The 19,642-nt window shown below is 37.8% G+C and overlaps 1 protein-coding gene across 2 annotated transcripts in view; it reads left to right on the forward strand.

Annotated features, from left to right (window-relative positions):
- The window catches only part of hectd2 (HECT domain containing 2), an 85,340-nt gene that overhangs the window by 14,699 nt on the left and 50,999 nt on the right, over nt 1–19,642 (forward strand). For both annotated transcript variants that reach the window (XM_017439314.3, XM_037973501.1), the window contains 8 exons: nt 11,351–11,489; nt 11,585–11,687; nt 11,825–11,914; nt 12,769–12,833; nt 13,139–13,184; nt 17,106–17,215; nt 19,064–19,212; nt 19,294–19,417. In XM_017439314.3, coding sequence (XP_017294803.1) covers nt 11,351–11,489; nt 11,585–11,687; nt 11,825–11,914; nt 12,769–12,833; nt 13,139–13,184; nt 17,106–17,215; nt 19,064–19,212; nt 19,294–19,417 — 826 coding nt within the window. The remainder of the gene's footprint in view (nt 1–11,350; nt 11,490–11,584; nt 11,688–11,824; nt 11,915–12,768; nt 12,834–13,138; nt 13,185–17,105; nt 17,216–19,063; nt 19,213–19,293; nt 19,418–19,642) is intronic.

A 19,642-nucleotide genomic window follows, 5' to 3' on the forward strand; every position in this document is an offset into this window, starting at 1 on the left:
CTCACTGAATGTTCATGCTGCTCTTAGCTGGCTCTGCTTGTAAACTTGCTAGCACTCTGGTATCACGGTTGCAGAGAAAACGTGGACTGGAATCCATGTAGTGTAGGAGTATGTTATATGAACAAGTGGAATGGATTTGATAACGACGCACCAAAGAGGATCTCTACCTTACACTGTAAAGAAAAAGAAAACTGACAGATTTATGATCATATATTTGAGTTAATAATGAAATGACATATGGTTATTTATTTAAACTCATATTCTGGCCACATTATATTGAATGACACCAAAATTAAGCCCCCCTAAAACAGGCCTAGTGACGCCACTGGTTGCAGCACCTTACTTGTTGGGTAGTAGTGGATCTTCGTCCAGTGATGTTTAAGCAACTCAGGACTCCTCACCTTCGGTCTGAATATGTTCACGGTCTGGGTTTTGTTCTCTCAGAGACGAACTGATCTGCATCTCGTCTGGGATGTAATGATCTGTAACTTCCTCTGTTTACGGCATGCTTGATGTATGCTCTGTCTCCGCTCTTTCTGAGCAGCAAGAGCCTGTAATGCAACTGGCTTCTCCTGAAAAAAAGTTTAGCAAAAATAATGGAAGTTTTTTTCTGAAGCAAAAAAAAAAGTCATGAAGCAAAATTGAGACAAAGTTCTTGTTGATGTGTCACTGTGAGGCTTTTGTTTTAAGGATGATGTTGCTGCTTATAAAAAGTGAGGTTATTTCTGTCTGCCATGAGAGTGGAGGCCCGGCAGATAGCTCATCAGCCAGCTTTGTCACCATGGCTTCTGATGCCAGAATAATTATGCAAACCTCCACCCCAAATGAAAACCATATGAAAGAGAGAACACTGAACACGCACACACACTCACACACACCCAGCATGCTGCACATTCGTTCAGCCTTTTAGAGTCATTACATCTGCCAAATAATCACAGTTTACAGGAAGTTTTAGTTTGATCACATTTGGTTTTGCGATCGGAGGCTGAGCTAGTCAGAGATTTGTCTTAAGTTTCATTTCAGGGTCAAAAACCAGACACTTCTGTTTTATCGACATGAAAAGACTCTTTTTGCATTGCATCTGAATGCATTGCAGCTGACATAATGACCTCATACAGGATGAAAATCAGCTGCATAAAATTGTCATGTGTACTCTCTTCCATCAATCCAAGGGCTATAGTAGCTTGGTGGTCAGTGCCGTGGTCTTGTTATCCTGAGGCTACAGGTTTGAGCCCAGATTGCGAGCATCTAGCTCAAAACAAGTGCCAAATCTTTCATGTGAGCTCACTCGCTGTCGCAATCCCTGTAGAAGGGAGTAGCTGAAATAAAAACATCCGTCCATCCATCCGTCCGTCCGTCCGTCCGTCCGTCCGTCCGTCCGTCCATCCATCCATCCATCCATCCATCCATCCATCCATCCATCCATCCATCCATCCATCCATCCATCCATCCATCCATCCATCCATCCATCCTCCCTCTTTGCGGGTTGCAGGAGAGCCAGTGCCTATTTCCAACAGTCACTGTGCGAGAGGCGAGGGACACCCTGGACAGGTTGCAAATCCATCACAGGACCACATAGAGACAAATGACTCAAACAACTATTTACTTTCTTACTCACACCTAGGGATAATTTAGGGTAACCACTTTGCCTAGCATGCATGTTTTTAGTCTGTGAACTGGAGTACCCACATATGCTTGGAGGGGACATGTAAACTAGTTTACTCTTTTATGAAGTAAATGAAAATCATTCTATTTAAATGTTGCTATTGCCGTTTTCTTATTTTTCTTGAACTTATCAAAAATCCAAAGTTACACAACTCAGTTTTTGCAAGAGGCTGCGGACTGAAAAAAGAAGATATTCAATCATGTGTAACCTCCTCTCTGAGTGACCGTCATGTGTATAAATAGAATCACAGCACAGACAAAAGCTTTACTTAGGCAGAATTTCTGCTAGAGAATGCTGCAGTTATAAAACCTTTATTGAAGTAAGCTTTAGCTTCAGACTCAAACTGAAACTTTTAAAGACTGTTGCAGTCATTAACTCAAACTTGTTTGGCTGTTTTACAGTAAAAATAGAATAAAATAAAAATAAAAAAAACATTTTTTAAAGGAATGCATATTGCCCGACACCCATCATGGCAGAGTTTTACACTCATCTTATGCTGAGAAATGGCAGTTGGTATGGTTGTTTGGGTCAAACCTCAAAAATAACATTATGCACAATTTCCTGTAAAATAACAAAATTTTACTCGATGTGTTAGCACTCAAAGTATGTATTGGGGATTAATCTCGAATACTAGCACATCAGATTTTAGCTCAATGTCAGTAAAACTGACTATGTTATAGGGATTTTTCGTATTAGCTAAGGCTGATAAACTTTGATGACTATCTTGTAGTGGGTTGACTCCAAAAGTGTCACAGTGTATTTGTATATTTAACCCAGGGTTCAGATTACGGAGATTAAAAGATCCACAGAAAACAGATGTAAAAGTTAACAGTTTCATTTTGAAAGGTATAGGAAGGCAGGTGACCATATACATGTATGTAGGAAGGAACAGGAGACATATTAGTGTAGTCCAGGTAAGGGGTTGAAAATATTTTAGTTTGGAAGTTGTTGTTATATTTGTTCTTACTTAAATTGTCTGAAGTAGTTCCAGAGTCCAAAAGTTAAGTGGTGTTTCTCAAGGTGAGCAGGGAGAGTGGACAGACAGACAAGATAACAAGCTGAGTTGACTTCTCCTTGGTTTTCTCAGGAGGAATGCTTGATGGAGTAAGCACTGAAGAGTTCTTGCTGTCATTTTCCTCAAAATTTTCAAAGAGCGCATAGAGGATTCTGTGAGGAAACCCAAGCAAGTTTCAAACAGAAGCCTTTTAGGATAAATACAAGGATTCACAGGAGGCTGTAACATTCCTCTCACTAGTGCTGGGCGATATGGAAAAAATCCTATATCACGATATGGATAATTTTATATCACGATAACGATATATATCACGATATACCCCAATTACGTACGTTGTCAGTTATTCTCTGAAAAATATGAAAAAAATAATTTAATTTCTTACCTTTTTCAAGCTTTATTTCGAAATGACATTTAACTGAACTTTCATAAATGAGATCTCCTGCATTTTAGTGCAGCAATATATATGTACCTGTTACGATGTAACAGTATCAAATGACAACAGACTCTATTATCTTCGACCGGCTATAGTTTCACTTTTCGCAACTTTCCCCGGCTCTTTTACAACTTGTTTGACCTTGAACTTTTTGGATTGTTAAATAATCTTTTTCGTGGTTCTTCTTTAAGTGATAGAAGAGGTTTGTTGTGTTGGCGTCAGATGAGAAAACAGTCTCATAGCAGAGTTAGCATTAGCATTAGCAGAGTTAGCATATTACCTTTTTCTGCTCCATGTCGGACTTCTTGAACCAAATCACAGACGTCCCCTTTGTTTTGGTAAAAGTCTTTCTTCTTGGGCTGCCTGCTAGCTGTCTCTACTTTTTGCGACCCCGAGTTTGATACTTCATGCGTCTTCATCTTTCAGCACTCATGGTGAAAACACCACGCCGCACAGAAAGCCGCTGCCGTAAAGCATGTCGCAAACCCACACGTAAAGCAGCATCATGTCTCAAAACGGAGGTTCTTCGCAAAATAGTTATTTTTTCTTCTTATTTATCACTTATATAAACTGAATGTATGCAAAGTGACAACACTAATACATTCGTCGTAGCCTGCGTTATAAAATATATACATGAATCATTGATACAATTATGATAGAAATGACAGAAACGAAAGAGACAATAGAAACTATAGAGACGATAGAAGAAAATATATCACGATAGACACTTTTCTATCGTCTCCATGATATGTATCGTTATATCGCCCAGCGCTACCTCTCACCATGTGACAATTAACGATCCAACAATGAATCATAGTTTAACTCAACCTCAAATATGATAAAGTGTAATCTGTAGTCATTACTGACAGCTGCATCTGGTACTGTCAGAACCAACACTCCAGGTTAGAAGAGAAACAACAGAACAAGGAAAAACAGGGATCCTGACAGTACCCCTCCTCAGTAGTCACCAACTGGCAGCCTAAGATGTTTCTCTGGATGGTCCCTGTAAAACCTGTATATGAGGTCAGGGTCCAATATGATCAAGTGTAGTATCCAGAAGGGCTTTTCTGGACCATAACCTTTGCAGTCTACCAAGTATTAGAAACCATGACCTCTGCAGTGGACATCCAGAATACATGGATGGAATGTGTCGACAGGATGGATCGTCATAGATGCTGACAGTTTAAGATGAACTGAAGAGGGGTTGATAAAGATACTGTGAAAAATTTAGCAAATCCATTGAGCAGAATATCTTGAGAGGACACCCTTACCTTCTGACCAGGAGAATATTACAGAGCTGGGGTCCTATGTCTTCTGGCCATTGGATGATTCTGACCAGCAGAGCAGCCTTAGTCTGGCCCCAGATTCTACAACAACATCTCAATTGATTCTGGACTGAGGGAACTGTGATATCAGTCACCTGACTATGGAATAGAGAGGGCTGAAAACTCAAGGATGCTTCAAGAGGTGAAAGTTTGGTAGTGAAAGAGGTTAGTGTTGTGTACGTACTCTACCCATGGTAACTCTGAACACTTAAGAATTTGGGTGGTTGTTGATGATGCAACACAAGGCTGATTCCAGTTCTTGGTTTTGTCATTTGGTGTGCCATTAAACCAGATGGCAAACTGATTGGTGCTCTAAGAGCATTGTAAAAAGCTTTCCAAACCTGGGGTGTGAACTGAGGGTCTCAGTCGGAATCAGTGTCAGAGAGGATTCCATGAAGTTGCAACACGTGTTGTATTAGCAGATGAGCAGTCCTTGTGAGCAGTCTTTGGGAAGTCTGTCCACTATAGTTAGAACCACTGCGTTTCATCTGATGGAGGCAGAGCTGTGACAAAATCAAGGGAGCTGTGTGATTCTCTTTGACTAGGGACGAGTAATGCTTGGAGAAGGCCCAAAGAGGGGAAAGTACTGCTCTTACTTTGGGTGCAGATCTGGCAGGTGGAAACGTATTCCTTATCGCCAAGAGCCACCAAAAATACCTCTGAGCGAATTCATTGGTGTGGTTATTCCTGGGATGACATGTGAGTCCTGAGTTTTGGATCCACCATAAAACTTGTGACTGCAAAGAAGGTGGTAAATCAGGGTTGGGTTCAGTTTCTTGGGCTTGTTTTATGATGTTCTCAATTTCCCAGGTTACCATGCCAACACTGCAGAAAGATGGCAGGATATTTTTTTCAACCTTAATTTCTTTAGAATGAGAGAACTGGTGGGAGAGTGCATCTGGTTTGATGTTTCTTGATCCTGGACAATTGATAATTGAAAGATGAAATGGATCAATGAATAGTGACCAACAGGCTAGTTGTAAGTTCAATCTCTTTGCTAACTAGAGGTAGGTTAGGTTTTAGTGGTTTGTTCATGCAATTATTGGGAGTTTTGGTCCTTTGAGCCAGTGTCACCAATGCTCTAATGACATTTTTATGACCAGAAGTTCATGATTGCCCCTGCTGGGTTAGTCAGAAAGAGAAGAATGCACACAAATGAAGTTTTCCATCTGATTACCATCCATGCAAAAGACCAACAAAAAAACAAATCAGGAATCCTGACAAAAAGCTCATCAATTTTATCTCAAAATCTGCAAAATTGACATAGTTGTACCCATATATGTTTTCTAATGTTTAATAGCTGTAGTGGCCAATTTGAATTAGGTTGACTCCAAAACCTAAAAAGTTGTACACGTACATCCAGTGAATACTTTCTGAGCGATACATTAAAATTCAAATACACACACAAACACACAGAGGCAAAAACATTATCGCCTAGTATTTGCCTTTCGCGATGGACCTGCTGCACATAAACATCAATGTTGGTGCAAATTTGTGCATATAGTTTTGCTGAGAGAATAGATTACTACTACTTTGCTTTTTTTCAACCTGTGAGCCCTATCAGGCTCCATATTTACCAGAGAACATTAACTTTAATCTACAGTAAACATTCCTTTGACACAATAACAATGACTTCACTTTTTAGCACTTAATAGAGTGCTGTTAAGCTATTGATAGCTTTATAGCTGGTAACAAAGAATGTGACAAAGAAATGTAATTTCTAAATGGGAGCTTTTACTATACAGTTACTTAAATGCATTTATTTATGTTAATCATGTTAGTCTACATTCATTTAACTTGTTGAGTTTATAGTGAGCAAAGTTCAACAGTTTGCTGTTTTATCCACATTGTTTAACCTCCGCAGGGACTAAATCGGGAATTAATTAAGAAGATGGAGTTGTCTTCTTTGTCAGAAATGATTAGTCTTTGATGGTAGAAAAAATAAAAAATGAGGAGGAGCAGGAGACATCCTCGAGGGTCTTAGAAGTGACTCTTCTGATTAAAAGCTGTCATGACAACAAGGCTTGCTGCTGTCAGGAATAAACCTCCACCCTGAAGACATCATCACTAAATCCTCACAGACTCAGCTGACATCGTGTGTGTATGCAGCTGTTAAATTTGCAGACGAGTTTATGAAGTTTTGAATATGATTTTAAAAGAAGGACGAGGACATGCTGATGTGACAAAACAGGAGAACTATGTATGTGACATACAAGGTAACCAGACCCATGAACTTTAACCTTTATCTATTAACTGAGGCCTGTAGAGTCTCAGGTGGAGCTCTTGAGGTTTTGTGATTTCCCTGAGCATTGCACAGTTTACTCTTGGGGTGAATTTGCTGGGAGATCCACTCCTGGGAAGATTGGCAACTGTTTAAAATGCATTTCACTCGTGAATGATCTTTCATTCAGTAAAATGATGGACTCTGAATAGTTTGGAAATGACTTTTAAACCACCCCAGATTGATGGACAGAAACAGGTGCTTCTCTAAGGTCATTGCTGATGTCTTTCCATCTTGGCATTGTGTTAGCAGAGACCTATATGCTCCAGAAGTGTACAAACCTTTTTTAATTGTTGAGGATTATGATTTTGGAATGTATGGGTTTTCAAATTTTTTCCAAATTATGATAATCTGGATATATTTGATGATATTATTATTATTATTATTATTATTATTATTATTATTATTATTGTTGTTGTTGTTGTTGTTGTTATTATATAATGTTACCATTACTCCCTCATGTAAATATACAGTTTGGATTTTGCTAACAGTTTCTGAGCATGTTTGTGTCTCAGAGGAGCATGGTCAACACTGACCATTAGTCCAGCTGTGCTCTGCTAACAGGGATGTAACATCTGTTCACGTCTCTGTGCTCCTTTTATCTTCTGCTTCTGTCCAAGCCAACAGAATGAGCACCTACAATGCACCTGCTCAGGCCTCCTGGTGACTATGGTTACTGTGGCGACAGCAACAATAAGAGGCCAGTTAGAGGATAGAAGTGTGGGAGGACAGATGGATGTATATTGTGAGGAATTGTGCAGACTGGCCTTGATTGATTGGGGTTAATAGTGTGTATTTATCTGTGTGTGTGTAGGTGTGTGCGTGCTGACTATTTAAAGTTGTTCAGATTTGTTGTTAGAAATCGGTTTTAGGGGATTGGACTGCAAATGGTCAGTTCTGACACATCTGTTCACATTTGGTGGTAAATTGTGAACCCCAAAACGTTTTGGGAAACGCAATTGACGTCAAATGTCAATTACCTGCTCTGCTTTCAGATACACACTCAGCCCTGTCACACAGAGAACAAAAAAGGACATCAGTAGGTCTGTTGTTTCTGTAAAAATTGCAAGACATTGAGACAGCTGAACTATATGTATTTTTTTCAGAGCCACAATTCAGAGCCATTTGATTATTCTTTTTTGTAGTTATGTTTTGATAAGCCTCATTACTTCGCAAATGCATTAGAAGAGAAATGAAGGCACATAATATCATTAGTGACTTCACAGAGCTCAGTGTCAGAGCAAAGACTGAAGTTTTACCTGTAAAAATCCACAGTGTGTTGACAGCCATCAGCTGTTCTCTACACAGCTTCATTATGAACTCAGCTCTGTGCTTATTTAGGTGACTGTAATGCAACATAATGCTGCCCAGACTGTTGTCCTCTGATTGACATAGCACCTTATAGCATATAGTGACCACAGCAGGTCCAAAAACAATCGGAACAAACAATAAACCAAAGACCAATTCACTCATATAACATCCTCTAACCCTCTTTGTTTATTAAAATCCTGACAAAATAACCTTTTTTTATAGAAAGAATCAGATAAACATTTCATTAAAACTTTTAGCTCAAAACAAAACAAAGAAAGCCATGTCTTCAGAATTTTCTCTGTTGAATTATCTTTTATCAGCTGACAACTGAGTCGATATTTTTTTTTACCCTGAGATGTCTACTTTGCTGCTTAACAGTTAACAGTCACCTCAGTTCAGTGGGAGATCCTTCTTCGAGGATCAGGACGGATTGTGTTCAGACTACCAAACACATGTGGATGACAGCAGTCCAGACCTCCTCCAAAGGTGGTCTGAGGGAAAACGTTTTCGACACCACATGAGGGACTTCAGACCTGTATTTAGGGCTATCCACCAGTTGCAGTCAAATAGCTAAAAACAGTTTTAAATCATTTCAAACGACATCCTCTATGTCATTTATTGTTGCTTTGTCTTGCCATATATTTCTGACAACTCAGAATGCATTCATTAAAAAAAAAAAAAAAACCTCCATCATTTTAAAAACATTCTTTGTGTTGCATTTACACAGAAAAGCACGTTGAATTATGTTAAATCCTCAGGAGAAATCAAAACAACGTCCTAAAAGAGCTGTTTGCTTTGTCAAAATGAAATGGGTTCTGAGGAAGTAAGTTTATGATCTATGCTTGAACAGTTTACTTACCCCAGGGTGGTAAGTAAACTGCAGTGGGTCCTGAAAGGTGCATATTTACTTACTTAGGCCAACAGGAATTTTTATAATCTGGCATGTTGTAAAAATTGTTCTATAGTCATTAATACCTCAATATCACTTTGTATTAGATGAAAATGAGTCTTTTGGCTATCTCCTGCACATTTACATAAATTTTTGTTATATTCCTTATTAAATAAACTAAACTACAGCCTTATTCACACGGGATTAGTTTTACCTAGGGACCACATGCTATTTGTAATAATTACAGAGATTGTCTGTGTTGTTAATCCCGTGCGAATCGGCCATGTCAGTAATTACCTACTATGTTTTGCTGAACTCTGAGGTCCTGTGATAATACTAATCCAATGTGGATAGGCATCTTTGTGATTTGGACAGAAATCGGCTGGATCCGATACGTAATTAGGTATTTTTTGTTTCCTGGGCACATTTTTATTTGCTTTTGGCAATGGAGGCTGCATTGGAGTGCATAGATAACCTTTTGTGTCCTGAGCCAGCAAAACCCTATCGACCTGTAACGGTCGCCATAAAAAAGAAAAGGCTGAAGAGAAGTAGCAAAATCACATGCAAATGGGGGCTCACATCATGCATTGCTCTGTGCGGTAAGAATAATTTTCTTCTGTTTGTAGACTGCTATGCACTGGCTAGCTGTGGCCATAGCCTGAAAAAAAGTTTTAACATCAACTCAGAGTAAGCATATGTTACACAATATGCAGCACGTTAACATAATAGCCGGAAGATGTCCAAAAATTTCAGCAATATCTCGGGTTTCAGTTATCCTGTGCAAATGAGTCACATAAAAAGCAGACGTTGGGGAGTAATATATTTATTACATGTGGTCCCTAGGTAAAACTAATCCTGTGTGAACAGGGCTTATGGCATAATGAGATCTGTGGTTGTAAGAAAATACCACCGAAATATTTCCCTATTATGTACTCTGGCATATGTAGGGTGATCTCCAGCAAAAACAGGTTGATTTAGTTGTCATGTTGAAAAAATATATAACATTAAATGACATTTTTCAAACTCCAACTTCCTAGCATTAAGGAACAATAAAAGAAGAAAGAAATATAACTATTGTAGTCAGTCACAATTGCTTTTCTTTATATCAAGTAGAAGAAAAAATGATGGACTTGCTTTGTAATTTGGAGTTTTAAAACAAAGACCTGCATGATCTTCAATCTGCTAATTAGTCTCCAGTTAAACAGAGCTCACACCTTGGGGAGTAGTGGCACAAAGCAGACTGACATGTTTGTTGAAACAAAGAAGAGTATTATAAACTTCTTCAAGAAGGTAAATCGTCACAAAATGGTAAAGTTATAAAAGGGAAGCATACTGGTAGACCAAGAAAGATATCAAAGCGTCACAATAGAAAACTTTAAGCAAAAAACAAAAAATACACAACAAAACAAATGGAAAAAGAAGTGGACAGAAACTGGTGTCAATGTCTGTGAAGAACTGTAAGAAATTTACTAAAAGAGGTGGGATTTACATCCAGAAAAGTTAAACAAAGGCCATCATTAACACCTAAACGAAAAAGAACAACAGTGGGCTAAAGAAAAGCACTCATGGACTGTGGCTGACTGGATGAAAGTGTCGGGTCAGGAAAAGAAATGGGGGCCAAAGTCTACATTGAAAATTTGGACACTTTTATTATTCCATCAGCCGAAAGAATGTTTGGCAATGATGACTTTATTTTTCAAGATAACACATCTTCCCAGAGGGCAGAGGGCAAAGGACTTGAAAACTTTCCTTCCAGAAAGACATATATAGTCAAAGACATGGTCTGAAAATAGTCCAGATCTCAATCCAGTTGAAAATCTCTGGTGGAAACTGATGAAAATGGTCAACGACAAAACTCCAACCTGTAAAGCTGATCTAGAAACAGCAATAAGAGACAGTTGGAGGCAGACTGATGAAGAGTACTGTTTGTCATTGGTGAGGTCCACACCTCAGAGAATTCAAACTGTTATAAAAGCCAGAGATGGTGCAACAAAGGAATACTAATAAAGAAGTACTAATAGGCTAATAAGGCAGTGTTTTTAAAAAAAATATATAATTTTTTCTTTGGAATTGAGTAAATCCATTTTTTTTCTCTTCTACTTGATCTATAAAAAGCAATTGTGACTAAGTACAACAATTATATTTCTTTCTTAATAAGGGTTTTACCGGTACAATTATGATCTGGGATGGTAAAGAAATGGGTCTATTGTTATTAAGGGACTAAAAAAAAAAATCAAAAACGGATATATTCATTTAGCTTAACCCACAGATACTCTTTGTGAAAGTTGTTGTAGCTCTGAAAGCCACAATGAGGTTACTCAGGTGGTTAAGAAGCAATTTTTTTTTCTCCCTGTGCAGATGGCCACAGTAAGTGCTTCAAACTATCTTGTTGCAATCTGATCGACCTATTTCTCTTCTGCCTGTCACCAGGGAGAGAGCTGCCTCCCATCTGCATGGATGTCCGTCAGAAGCAGCGTCTCTCCATCGACACTCTGCCTCCAGAAGTCAAGGCTCCTTTTCCCTCTGATCCTATTATCCCCCTCCGCACCAAGACGACCAAAGAGTTTCAGTGAGTTCTCAGTCAGCCAAACCAAGCTAAAATGTCCAAGTCCCTGAACGTTTGAGAGCTCAAAGCACACGAAAACCTTTTTTTTTTTGTGACAGGGAGGACATGGAACATGCTGTTCAATCAGGTGACTGGAGGGAGGTCCGAGAGTTTTATCTGACCACCTTCGACTCCTTCATAGAAATCAACGCTGCCTTTAAGGTGAAAGTCAAACCTCTCAGTTAGAGAAAATAGTTTCTGGTCAAATTTACGCCACTCTTTATTTTATTTTTCCCTTACATACTCTGAACTTGAATTTTTAAAATTTTTTTCACACCTCTGTTTTCTTTCTTTCCCAGCGAGAGGCGAATGGATTGTTTAACACGATAGAGGACTCAGGAGTCAATGCCAAGTTTGTCAACGCTGTTTACGATGCACTGCTCAGCACAGTAAGTGAGAGAAAACTCTTAACAAAAACTTTTGAAATGGCTGTTATTTATGTGGTGTGCTTTAACAAAACATATATATAAACCTAATTACTAATGGCAAATCTTGCACAGTATATTTACAAGAAATAACCATACCTAGACCAAAATATATACTGCAGATGAAATTTCTGTTGGCAAGAAGGGATTAAAATTACAACCTTAAGATTCAAGGTTCATTGCATAGATATGACATTCTTCAACAAATTGATTTAAAATTTCTTCTGGGTTTATTTAAACAGAAACAGTCCTGTTCTTAGCAGAGCTTTTATTGTGAAAAAATCGACAGACATACTGTATACAACAACAGAGTGAACTTACGCAAAGTAAAATAAACTTTGAAATTTCTTTTTTTCCACTACAATAAAATGTTTGTAACAGTTTTTATTGAATTCCTTAGATAGGTGATTAAATTTGAACTCTCTGGGTTTTGGCATACATGTTGTATTGACAGTTGGAGAATTTTTTCTGGTTCCCCCCCCCCTCAACTGGTTATTTGTTTGCATCTTCCCCGAGCCTTTAACATTAGGAAAGTATCAGTTTTTATTCCAGTCTCTTCACACTTGAGGAAACCAGTTCTCTTGGGTTGGAAATTTTGAAGCGTCCAAACCATTTCACATTTACTGAGTGAATGAGTTCATGATTGATCATTTTACAGTTTTTTCTTTTCATTCAAGTTAAGATAAGCAAAGGATAACTTTAAATTGTGGAGTTGAAGTTGGATAAATTTGAGCATTTAATGTTAAATTAACTCTGTGTGTTGTTGACAATCTGTCTGTTTTGGATACTGAACTTTTTATTGTTGCTTTGTGTTTCAGCCTCAGGACATCCAGAAGTCTGTACTGAAAGGAATCATCAACAGCCTGTTAAGGGAGTGGAAAGGGTGAGAAAACTTCTCAGACTCACCCTCCATCATTCTTAGAGGTTTTTTTTTTGGCTAAAAGTTACATTTTGAAAAGGAATAAACCAGAGTGAACATGACTCAAAGCACACTAAATAGGCTGTTTAACTTAAAATAAAGCCTCACTTCTTTTATTGATTTGTTTTTGCATGTTATCTGAATAATACGTTTTTGCTCCATATTTGTGAAGCTGTTTACACAAAAACTGTGCTCTTTGATCTCAGATTTTGTTGGTTTGTTAGCAGTAAATGAACAAGCTTAAGCCTATTTTTGTGTTTTGTTTTCAGGCCTCGGACGAAAGATGACCTGCGAGCGTATTTCATTCTCATTCAGGTGAGACTCAAATTCCCTCAGACCGAATAAAGACTAGATCAGCGACTGTAAGTTCTGGTTTGAGAGGGACAGACTCCTATTTTGAGTATTTATGCGCTTTATTTAGAAACTCCAGGTTAAAACTTCTTCCTCTTTTCCATTTCACTGAATTTGAACTTTTATAATTAAACTTTGCAGACACTTTCTCATCAGTTCTAATCAGGACAACATTTTTCAAATTCTGCTGGATTTATGGGAGTAGCTATAAAATAATAATATAAAGAAGAAGAATGTGCAAAATATAAGAAGATCCAGTAATCCAGAGTCTGCTAGTCACTGGTTACCATTGTTATTCCTATAATTTCTGGAAAGCAAAGGGAGAGAGAGGCAGAACACAGCACCACTCTTTGTCAAAAAGGCAGACAGAAAAAAACAACAAGAAACCAACCCTCAAAACAGACTGTCAGGCATATCCAAAAAGTGGCAGAAGTCAGATCGGAAGTCAATGGACGTTTGGGTGTGTGCACTCTCTACTGTAAGGGGATATCAGAGAAAACCACAAGTCCTATAGCACTGAGAGACACACTGGGTGAAAGAGGACAAAAATGTCCATATTTTGATGTATAAACTGGATAAGAAGTGTCAAGTTTGTGGGAGTGAAAAGAGCTTGTTTGCAAAAATCTTCCGAAGTTAACAGTTCAAAAGTTACTGTGTGACATCATCACACAAATTTGGTGGTGAAATCTTTAAAAATCATCAAACTAAAACAGTGATTCTGTGAAGAATATTAAGCATATCCAAATGCAAGATCAGTCATACAAAGGATAGCTGTTTGTGACCTGTTTAGACTTTAAATGATGTTTTTGCTGTGAAGTTTGTAAGTATGAGCTTTAGAGCTTTAAAGAGGTTTCTCAATCATTTAACCAAAATCACATTGTTGTCTATTGGGGAAATGTTTCAGCTTTTTGGAAGTAACATCAATATTGCACAGTGTACTGCTAGCAAAAGACAAAGCACGCTATTCCTGATGTAGCTTCACATTTTGCTGTATTTTGTGAATGTTTTTTTTTCCAAAGCTGTGGGAGGAGTATCAAGCAACCCAAGATGGAAACAGAAGACTAATGACAGAGTAGTTTTTTCAATGCTCTATGTATTGGCACCCTTAATTATATGAATTATCATTTTGTTCAGGCTGTTAACTCTTTATTATAAAACAAATTTACTTCATTGTTGACTCTTCTGTGTTCACATTCTAGTACTGAGAATCAAGCATTTTATCACAACTCGGATAAACTCAGAAATCAAACTATAAACAGTGCAGCCAAACAGTCTGGTTCTAGTCTAAACCACAACCTCAGCATGATCCACCCTCCTGCAGCAGTTTTTACCAGCATGTTGCACTTAATAAACTGTAAATGGACTGCTTTTATACAACAAACTCCTGCTCCCATTGGCCCCCCAAAACGTTTGGTGCTTGTTAAGAAATGCTGTCAGTAAAATTCAAACTGCAGCTCATTTTCTTCACCAGACATCCCTGCATTCCTTTTACCAAACGCAAATATCTCAGGTTTGTAGGTTTGATGCTGCTCAGTAAATATTGCAAATGATCTTCCACATGATTCTACAATTCAGCTCAGATTTTCCTTTCCTCCTCTCTCATCGCTTCATTCCTGTTGCTAGGTTCTTTTCTGTTGGACCAGTTTGCTCCTTTTTTCATCGCTCCCTCCATCACTGCAGTCTGACTGCCATATATGGTGATGGAAATAGAACCAAATAATCCAGAGTTGGTCCGCTGCGCTTCCATGCTGCATTAGTATAAACACAAAAGATCAGTGTGTGAAGTCATATTAGCTGAACGGATGACGACTCTCCTTAGTTTATCTCCTCCTGTCAGCTGCAGATTCGTTTTGTCTTTCTCCTTCAGTGTCCACAGAGTTTCTGGGATTAGTTGAGGAAAAAATGTTTTTAAGAAAATGACTGGCTGCAGCTTTGCATGTGCTGTTGAAACAAAAGAGTAGTCCTTGAGGGGAAAAAAAAACACCTGAATTAAACTTTTTTTTTTTTTTTTTAAATCAGAGGCTTAGCATTCCTTGAAGGAGTGCTCTTCGCTTGCTACCTTTCATGCCAACGTTTTAAACTAAGATAATTTTATATTGGAAAAAAAAAACAGAGTTATAACCATTTTAGTCAAACCTTGAAAATAAGATTATCCACAATCGCATGCAATATTGCGACCTTTTGTCCGATGTCTTGGTGCTCAGGCTATGTGATACATGCCACTCAGCTACTGCCACATCAAACTGTAACTCAGTACTTGTGAATTTGATTAAGTCATTTTGCGTTGGCTAAGGTCAATTAGTTGTGTTGGTCATCTTAAACTGGGTTTACTCCAAAATTGAATCAGTTGCAGATATAGATCCGATGATTGATTTTGAAAGTTTCATTAAAATCTGCCCAGGGGTTCATGAAAATATGTAATTAAAATAGGAGAGTAAATTTAGGGTTGTTATAATCTAAAAACTTATGGTGCCTACATCACAGACATCATGGCAACAGTCCTTTTGAAAAGATAGTCCAAGGTTGTGGGGAGCGGGTGCCTAACTCCAGCAGTCATTGCTCAAAAGGCAGGGTTACACCTTGGTTGCAAATCCATATCAGGACAGACGGCTATTCACACTGTCATTCACACCTAGTGACAATTTAGAGTTACCAATGAACCTAATATGCATGTTTTTGGTCTGAGAGAGGAAACTGGAGTACCTGGATAAAACCCATGTGTGCAGGGGGAGAACATATAAACTCCACACAGAGAGGCCCCAGATGGGAGGTGAACCTTCGACCTTCTTGCTGTGAGGCGACAGCTCTAACCACTGCTTCATCGTGCTAATTTATATGTATTTATTGTGTAATGAAACTTGCAATGCAAGACATTGACAAAACTTGTACTTTTAAGTCATGTTTCGTCCAATGTTAGCCCAGACTTTTCATTTAAACCCAAAAATAATCACCTCAAATGAGCTTGAGCAATGGTTAATGTAAAATCTACATAAAGGAATTTATATTCCTACTTTTTCTAAACTTGTGGATATCTTGTGCTCCAAAATAGATTGCGAAGTTGCTCAGTGTTCTTTCTCTGTTCTGTTTGATTTATGGTCAGAAAAAAATACAGCAGTTTTAAAACGTTAAAACACCAACTTTGCTTTCTTTCCCATCTCCACAGCTGATTGCTCTGTGAGTAGAGAGCTAGCAGCTTGTGGTGTACCTGAGTTGGACTGAACCAACTCAAAGTTCAGGGAAAGGGTGTAGAACGTAACCATTATTTTTACTATTATTGTTTTGGTTTGTAACTAAGTAAAATCAAAATCAATAAACACTACATGCTTTTGTCTTGTTGCTGGGAGTGATAATATGTTTTAAGTCAAAAAACAGTGGAGCAAAAACATAAATTTGTACCCCCACTTTAGATAATGTGGGAGCTGCTACATCAGCTTTATTGAGAAAGTGCCTGTGTTGCTCTAAGTATGGGTTGCAAATTAGTCTCAGCTATTACCTTGCCAAATTTTAGCTTAATATTTGTGAAAATGACTGAGTGGAGACATTTTTGCTAGCCAGTTAGGTGGAGACAGTCTAGAATTGGGTTGACTCCAAAAGTTAATTAGGTGTGGATTAACATCCAATGATTACATCTGTCATTTCAAAGGTTCGAACAAAACCTGCTTTTGCTCAATATAAGATTATTTCCAATTAAATCTCTGGCATGAAAGGTGGTTGAAGATATGCATTCCTTCAAGAAATACAAAACCTGTAAAGAACTCCATAAAGTGGTAAAAGTTTAAAATAAGTAAAATAAATTTAATCACAGTTAGTGTTTTTTCTACCTAAAGTAAAGGAGTTTACCATGGTGACATTCTGATATATATATATATATATTTTTATGTGTAGAACCCACAGTATTCGAGCACCAGCACCTATGTAATATTTGCCCACCTGCTGAGGCAGATCGCAGCTTTGTCTGAGGCCGACCACCACTTCCTGGTTCACTGGCTCAAAAGGTGAGTCTAAAATTGTTATTATGGGTCTTTGTGTCTGATCTCTTCAGCTGGTTTATGATTATTTGAGTTTTATTTTCTTTAACATAGCATCATTACTGTTGTTTTATTGTCTTCCATCGATTTTTGGACCAAAACGTTTCCACAGAGCAAGTTTGTTGCCCAGAACATAAAGCCTTTTGGGGAAAACTTGTAATTTGGAGCTCTTTAAGAAACTTTTAGATATGTGGGCTGCTGGTGTTCTGTCAATTTATTTTTACAGAACATGACCCTGAGATAGAGAAGTGTATTTTTAAGTGTCTACAGTGTTAAAAAGACCATTTAGTTCCAGGTTTGAAGAAAAGAATATGAGCTCAGAGACAACAGAAGCCAATAAGAGACGTGTGCATTCTGGACTTGAGGGTGATTTGAGAGACAACCATAAGTTCTATAGCAGTCAGAGACACACTGGGTGAAAGAAAACAAAATACCTACCCTGTGATGTATAAATTTAATAAAAAGTGTAAAATATGGGAAAACTAGAAAGAGTTGGTAGATTCTGCAACTCCACAAAGAGACGGAATTATATGACAAAGAGGTTGAATGTTATATATGGTACATATATGGGGATTCCCAGTTTTTCTGAGGCTCAGCACTTCAAAAATTAAGCTTAGAAGAAACTGTGGCTGTGTAAAAACTATAAGTTGCATCAAAATTATTCCTAAACAGTGGCAGAAGCTTCTGGTGGCCATATGTGTACACTTGTATTTATCTACAGTATTTTAAGCAAAAGATATGATAAGTTAAAAGGACACCCCACTTCAGATTTTGAAAAGAAAGTTTTGTGTTAGATACAATGAAAGTTAATGAAACTTTGGGTATGTGCACTTTGCACTCAGGGGATTTGAGAGAAAATCCACAAGTCTTAAAGCTGTGAGAGAAACACTGAAACAAAGAAGGTAAAAATGTTTAGGTTTTGAGGTTTCAGTTGTAAAAAACATATAAAGATTATGAGAGTAAAAAGAGTTCGTAAAAAATTTAAACAACACATTTTTTTTCTTTTTTATGAAGTGCTGCTTCCAAAAGTAATGGCATAAACAAAAAATCATGAACATAATGGAAGAATATCAGCCAAATAGAAGTAAAGGTTGGCAAACTTAATAAAACTCAAAGAATTGCTTAGAGGATCTGCACAAATAATATTTTGCATACAAACAGTAGAAAATGCCCATTAAGAAATTATGAATGTGTATTTTTTTTTTCTGATGGAAAGACTTCAGGGGAGCAAATTTCAAAAGTTTTGCTCGTTTTTATGAGCTGTGTTGTTCTAATTTCAGTGTAATTACTTTCTCAATCAAGCAGCTGTTTATTCAGTGTGCACGTTCCCTATCTTCCAGGTTTTTCTGAGCAAAGATCATTTCTGCAGTTTTATTGTCCATAAAAATGTTGAGAATATAAACCCACTTTTTCACAGGAAATTAATGTGATCCGATAAAACAAAAAAGTAGAAAAAAAATCATAAACCCTCAGGGAAAAGCTGTTTATTATTGGTACTATTAAAATGTCTCCTTGCATATTTATGATTATATTTCTTTACTTTGTAAGAAAATATCCTTAACCTGCCAGTTTTTCTTTTTAAGATTTTATGTTTAAAACAGCCTGTAAGTACAAATGTGAGCCAGCTTCTGTTTATGTTTCCCTCATCATGAGTCAGGAACATTAGAAAAATGTCTTTCTGGATGTGAGCTCAGCTCACATCCAGAAAGACATTTTATTTTAACCTTTTTTATACTGCTCTTTTTGTGAAGGGCATGTTAACTCTGTGCAGGTTCAAATCCTTTAGGACATCAGTGTTCATTTTGTCCCCATCAGGTTGTCAGCGAGACGTTTCCGGCAGCTGGTGGAGCGCCTCCTGCAGTTCATCTCCACCCGCCTGTTTCCTGCAGAACCAGACGACCTTCCTCCTTCAGCCAAGTGCTCCTGGTGGATTCCCTCAGCTACCAAAGTGCTCAGCCTGTTCAGTGAGTCCTACAAACACCAGCTCAACATTTTGTTGTGTTTATGTTGTTGATTTTCTGACTTTCTTTTCGTCTTCTCATCAGATGCAGCCAACAGTGTCTCCTCGCCTCCTATCATGCCCTTCACTGACTTCTACAACATCACTCTGGAGCACATAGACTTTATGGAGGATTACAGAACTTGGCAAAACTACGGCAACTCAAATAGGTCAGAAACATCTGGAAGAATAATTATTTGATCCCCTGCTGATTTTGTAAGTTTGCTTACTTGCAAAGAAATGAACATTCTCTAGGTTTTATGGCCATTTCATTTGGTTCTTGATTATATATATTTCCGTGTGGCAAACGAATACCAACCAAACATCAAGCTTACAAAACGTAAAAACCAACCAATCACACAATCAATCAACATACTAAAAGAAAAACAACTAAT

This window comes from Kryptolebias marmoratus, linkage group LG22, assembly GCF_001649575.2.
Source record: "Kryptolebias marmoratus isolate JLee-2015 linkage group LG22, ASM164957v2, whole genome shotgun sequence".
Taxonomy (NCBI): domain Eukaryota; kingdom Metazoa; phylum Chordata; class Actinopteri; order Cyprinodontiformes; family Rivulidae; genus Kryptolebias; species Kryptolebias marmoratus.